The sequence below is a fragment of the Octodon degus genome, unplaced genomic scaffold, assembly GCF_000260255.1.
Source record: "Octodon degus isolate 3935 unplaced genomic scaffold, OctDeg1.0 scaffold00019, whole genome shotgun sequence".
Lineage (NCBI taxonomy): Eukaryota > Metazoa > Chordata > Mammalia > Rodentia > Octodontidae > Octodon > Octodon degus.
Genome location: NW_004524595.1, coordinates 22965116 through 22971314, shown reverse-complemented (window position 1 = coordinate 22971314; position 6199 = coordinate 22965116). Strand labels below are relative to the sequence as shown.

Genomic DNA, 6199 nt, shown 5'->3' with positions numbered 1-6199 from the left:
GATGGCTCAGTAGGATAAGCGCTTGACTGGCAAACACAAGGATCTGAGTTCAATCCCAGGTTCGGGGGGTGGGTGGGAGATTGTTTGTAAAGCTGAGTTCATCTTTTTTTTTTTTTTTTTTGCAGAACCGGGGATTGTCAGGCCCTTGTGCATAGTACCAGGCAAGCACTTATTCTATTGAACCATCTCCCCAGCCCCTCATCTCACTTTGAATTTAAATTGTTAAATCTGCAGCCTGCATACCACCTCTTAAAGTAACCAAGTACCCTGGCAGCATCTAAACTTCGCAGGTTTGGGGACCATCAGCCCACCCACCACAGCTCTCTGCAAAGTACCCCACCTGTACCCAGGACACCCAACACAAGCCCATTCTGTGGTTCTCAACTGAGCCCAAGGCCCTGATGAAATCTCAGCACATGAGTGGGTTGGGAGGGCTGCTGGTGCTCTGTGCTGACTCTAGCACCTGTACTCAGCATCTAGTGTAAGTGCACACACATGGATACAGAGGCACCTAAAGCACAGGAAGAGAAAACACCTGTCACAGCCAGCACTGAGGGAAGGGTGCCAACATGGGAGCAGCTCATGTTTCTTTAAAGTATAATGAACTATGGGGCTGGGGAGATGGCTCAGTATAATAAGCGCTTCCCTGGCAAGTACAAGGGCCAGAGTTCAATCCCCGGCTCCACAAAAAAAAAAAAAAAAGTATAATGAACTCACAGGCATGGGGGCACAACTCCTGTAAACCTAGGGCTCAGGAGGCTGAGGCAGGAGGATTACTGTGACTTCAAGGCCAGCTTCACTACAATGAGTTTAGACCAGCCTGAACTATACAGTGAGACCAAAGCAATGAACTAGACACCAGCAAGAACACAAGACCCTTGTGGGGACAGGTGCTGCTCATCCCTTCCTGCTGTCCACAGCACATCTTCACCACTCCCAATGGGACTCTGGGAATCATGGACTCAGAAAAGGAGCTGCAACTCCAATGGCATTTTAGAAAATGTATCAGATGGGAAAATCACCAAGGCTCACATAGTACAAAAGGGTCACAGGACCCAAGGACATTTTCAAGCCAAACCTTAAAGTGTGTTGCACTTTTGAAGAGCTAATCACATAATCAACATTGCGGTTTATCCAAAAATGCTATACTTGGTGTGATGGCCCACAACTGAATGATTGGCCCCTTCTGGTAGAAATCCTGTTGTGAAGCCAGGCCTGACAACAGGCCCAGAGCTCCTGACAGTATTCATCCCATCTGCTGAGCAGCAAATGCTCTTACACTGAAACTTTGTACTTGGGACACTGGTCATTTGCCTTCACAGAGCTGAAGGTAAAAGGAGCCAGAAACCTGCAGGATGCTCAAAACTACCCATATTACTCCACACGGCTCACCACCCTCCACTGAGATCACACAGGGTGCGTGTGGTCAAGTGCACACACAGCACATGTAAGAGACAACCCCAGTCAAGGCATCGTGCTTTTCACAACTTTATTTCAACATAACTATGCTTACAGAAATATACTCATATTGGTTAAAAGAATGCAATTTAACTTATCCTATACAATTTCAACCAAAAAGCTGGTACATGGTTTAAAGATTTTAAAAAGGATTTGCAATCTGGTTTATTTTTATCTGTTATAAATGTATAAAAGATCCTCCATCAAATGCTGCTAAAGAAGGTAGCAAAAACCTTGAGAAATATACCTTTTGTTTGCCTCAGAAAAGTAACAAGTATTGCACTGTAAATTTTATAAAATTGGTGCAACGAAACATTGTTGTAATGTTACAATGCCAGTTCACAAAGTTCAGTAACTACTACTGGATATGGAGGGGGTGGGAGGGAGGAGCCTATGTACACACATGGAACTGTAAAAGCTATGTTTCATTAATATTGCATGTAGATTATAAATCTACACAAACCAAGATTCAGATAATTTCTTAAATCTGAATTAACACTATCAAGCTCACTTCATCTGCTGAGGCCAGTAAGAGATCTCGGCACATTTAGCTTTTTAAGTTTTTCTGATCAATGCAAAGAAAATAAAGTTCCTTTGCCAGCTTTTCAGTCCAGAAGTGACAGTATACTACAGACAAGGTCTTCCTTCTGTGTCAACACTCACGGGTGACACGTGATGAGGTCAGCTTGGGTTTTAATTTGTATCAGCACTCATGTGTGAACAGCCCCCAAAGTCAATGAGCACATGACTTTAGAAGTGACTCAAATTAAAATGGCCCTTCTTGGAAGACTAGAGCAAAGCATCAGCCACAGCTACAAGAAGCCGTATCAAAAGAATGAAGCCCCTTATGAATGAAGTCTCAACAACAAAAAAAGGTAGCCCCCAAATAAGCAGCTCTGAAAAAGAGGAAAAAATATAACTTAAAATATCTTGAAAACCAATGTGAATATAGGTTCCAAAAAATAACATACATTTTCATAAAACTACCTAGGATTAGGCTTATAATATATTCTCTAGTATTTCAAGTTTATCACTAGTTACTAAACATATCAATTTACAAATAGCATGTTCTTTTTTGTTTTCATCAAAAGTGAAATTCTAGCTTCAATTCTACTGGAGGACTAGAAAATAAAAAATATTCAAACAGTTCCATGCAAACATATTTTTGCAAATGGAAGAACTCCCAAATGGACCAGAAGTTCTGATTACTAATATACTTTTCATTGAAACAATTTTTAGTAAGTAAAAATACATGGCATTAAGGTTCAGGACCTAATATAGGCCTGCCAATCAAGTCCTTGTTTTCAGGAAGAGAGCCTCACGTTCCAATCAGTTTCCCTTAACAATGTTTTTATAGATCAACTTAACTTGGATTTTAATTTCCTTCAGTCTTTAGCATTCTAGTCTTAAAGACTAGCATAGGAATTTATTCAATTCACCGGAAAGCAAATTTCCTTCCTTTGCACTTATGAAAGACTCCAAAGAACTCTTCCCACGTGGACTCCCACTGTCCAATCTGTGCTTATGGTGAACTTTTTTCAATGTAAGTAAAGGTAAGTTAGGTAAAATGTGCTCATGAACATTAAAACTAGTCATTAGGCAGAATTAACTAGCTTTATAACTTAAGTTTTAAAACATAAATATTTGCAGCTTGATCTCCTGCTGACAATGATTGTCGGAGCCTAGAATTCAACATGTACAAATTCCCACTCACACACACAGAACACACACCACCACCACCACCATACATCTTAACTTATTCCTCGTGTCTTGAAAAAATCTGCTTTTTTAAAATCTTTGGCCTCCCGGTCAATTTCATGTTCTAATCAACACATTTAACTGAAAATCTACTCTCAGATTTTTGACATCTGATGACCACACCTGTCTCACTTTCATGATGTACTGTCATAATCTGAAACCCACCTCAGAGAGATCCCCAGGTAAAGTAACTCAAACCAAAGGGTTACTTTCAGAACATGGAACACGGGAGGTCAGAATTCATGATACCCTCATTGGGATCAGATTTAATCTTACTGCAGTGAACTCCTAACAGTACAAAAAAATCCTATGTTGGATTCTTTCACACACTTTGGCAACTGGCCAAAGAACCTCCCAGAGTTCTGGAGCACACACCCCTTTCATACACAGCACCCCATAGGGATACCACAACCAGCTGCAGTTCACTTGAGGTCTCACCTGTAGCAAGAGGCTGTCACAGGGGCAGCCAGCAGGACACCCACTAGCGTGGAGATCCCTGAGCAAGTAGGACTTCAATCTGGACTGTATTTAAATTCAAAGCCGTATTCACTGTATTCAGAGGAAGTTTGCAGCTGGCTTGCCAGAATTCATACCACCTCTCATTATAGATGCATGTGGTGTTTATAGCTATGGCTTTGGATTCTCACAAATGATACTCTGTAAAACTTGAATAATTAGGTCTCCTGGCTTCAGGTTTGAAATCCCCAAATATCACATAGCTTTTCATTTAATTGAATAGCCACATGGACGCTAACCACCCATGAGAAAAGGTTCCCTAAAGATACAATGTAACACTACAATTAGGAAATAGCTATGCCAGAAGCCAAAAAAAAAAAAAAAAAAAAAAAAAGACTGGAATATGAAATAAAAATTTGTTCTCTATGGAACCTAGTGGTTTATTAATTACAAAAATCATAACAGAGCTGTGAGTTTTACTATATTCATTCAAAATAAATAATGTATACAATACAGATTCTGGCATAGGGGAGTAAAGATCAAAATCAATGGACTGAACCTGCATGTTTCATCTGCTCAAACTTGCACACACTCTTCCTGCTAAAAAGATAACTGCAGCAAAGGAAAAAAAAACAAAAAACAAAAAACCTGCTGCTTTGCAAACAAGCCTAAGAGCATCCCCCGTCCTAGAGGCCAAAATGAACATGCATGTATAAAGGGTTACTGGTCAGCATAATTGCTACTTCTAAAAAATATTTTACTGCATAGGTTAAAGAAAAACAAAAAACAATGTGCAACATCTTAAGCCATTAAAGCACCAAAATAAAAAACACACCAAAATCACTGTTTTATGACGATTAACACACAAACATGAAATATTGATCAAAAATCAGGAAGTAAATACATGGACTGATACAATGTCCATCGTTGGAAGAATTTTTCTTCAGTTTAAATGTCTTTTCTTATCTCTAAAGAAATCTTAAAGTGCTAACTTTATATAAAGCAGGCAAATTCAAGTAATTTGCTCTTAAGCCAAATTTTATAGAAACAACTAATGATAAACTAAAATGAAACAGAGGACAGACATGGAGAGAAAAACAGACAAGTTGCAGCCGGACAGAGAAACAATGCTATTGAGAACACATCTGCTAACTGATTCTGGTCTGCTGGTTTTAGTACACTAACCCCCTCGGATTTTTTGGATTTACTAAAATTTGTACATCAACAAGCACACAAGAAAGTCCTAAAAGAATTCCACTTTAAAAGATCAAAATTGGACTACTAATTAAAGCAATTTTAAAAAAGTTGTCTACTTCTACAAAGGAATATAAAATGTAATAGCTCTTACAGTAAAACTAGAAACTGTAACCTTGTCCAAAGTTTAATTACTCCTGCCCTTGAGTTGCTTTTTCAAGGAAGTACACATTAACTAAATGGCGATTGAGGTGTTTGCTGTAATCTTTTTCCTTTCTAAAAGAACGATCACAGAAGATACAAACAAAATCTCCCTCAGCCACCTTGGCTGCCAGGATTTCCTTTGTATTTTTTGTAGCAGTTTCTTGGGGAACCTGCCTAGCCCCATGCAATCCAGAATCATCACTCCCCTCTGACATGTTGTCGCTTAGGTCACTTCCATCATGACTGTGGATGCCTTCGTCTTCATCAATTTCCTGAGACTCATTTAATGTCGCGCTCACAGGAGCTGGGGCCGGAGCAGTTTTGGACTCTGTCTCTTGTTCTTCCAAGGGTGGAGAGAAAAGCGACAGTGAAGCTGTTTCTTCAACTGCAGCCTCTTGGGCTGGCAGATTCTCTGCTGTGCTCTCATCTGTGACTACTTCCATCTCGCAAGGCTCATCTGAGGGAGTCTGATGTTCATAAACCTCATCTGAGGTCTGGCCTTCTTGTGTGCTTGGCCTCGAAACAGAAGCTGAGACACTGGCAGCCTCCTTGGGAGCAGCCCTACCCTCCACCTCTACTCCCTCTTTCTGCAGGGAGCCTTCTGTATCTCCAGGGCCTGCAGGGAGTGAGCTTTGGTCTTCTGACCCCTCCTCCTCTGGTAATGGTGACGCTGGTGACCCTGATGTTGAGAGGTCCTGCACATCTGTGCTCTCCTTCAGAAGCTGACTGTCTTTAACAGGCACTAAGCCAACTTCAATAAGGACTTGCTCCTTGCAGGCCATCTCACTCTGCACATTGGACCTCTCCCTTTTACTTTCTTTCCGTGGAGACTTTTTTGGGCTTGGCTCCATGTGAAGGGCAGGTTGTGCTGGAGGCGGCAGCTCCACCTCTGCAGAGCCCTTTTGTGCAGGCTCTGGGGAAGGTGGAGGCTCCTGAACCCCCTCCTTAGGTGCTGGCTCCAAGGGCAGGGACCCCTCCTCAATGCCTTCCATGGGAGTAGGTACCTCCCCAGCCATATGTGGCTCGACCTGTGCCTGCCCAGCCTCCCCAAGAGGAGCCGGCTCCCCATCAGCGGGCGGCAGCTCCCCGTCAGCGGGCGGCAGCTCCCCGTCAGCGGGCGGCAGCTCCC

At 41.9% G+C, this 6199-nt stretch overlaps 1 protein-coding gene across 2 annotated transcripts in view; it reads right to left on the bottom strand.

Moving 5' to 3' along the window:
- Positions 1–2845: 2845 nt before the first annotated feature.
- Rest (RE1 silencing transcription factor) overlaps positions 2846–6199 on the bottom strand; it is a 16084-nt gene continuing 12730 nt past the window's right edge. For both annotated transcript variants that reach the window (XM_023710956.1, XM_023710957.1), the window contains exon 4: positions 2846–6199. This exon ends at the window's right edge or, in 1 of these variants, runs on beyond it. In XM_023710956.1, coding sequence (XP_023566724.1) covers positions 5058–6199 — 1142 coding nt within the window. In that variant the 3' untranslated portion in view covers positions 2846–5057.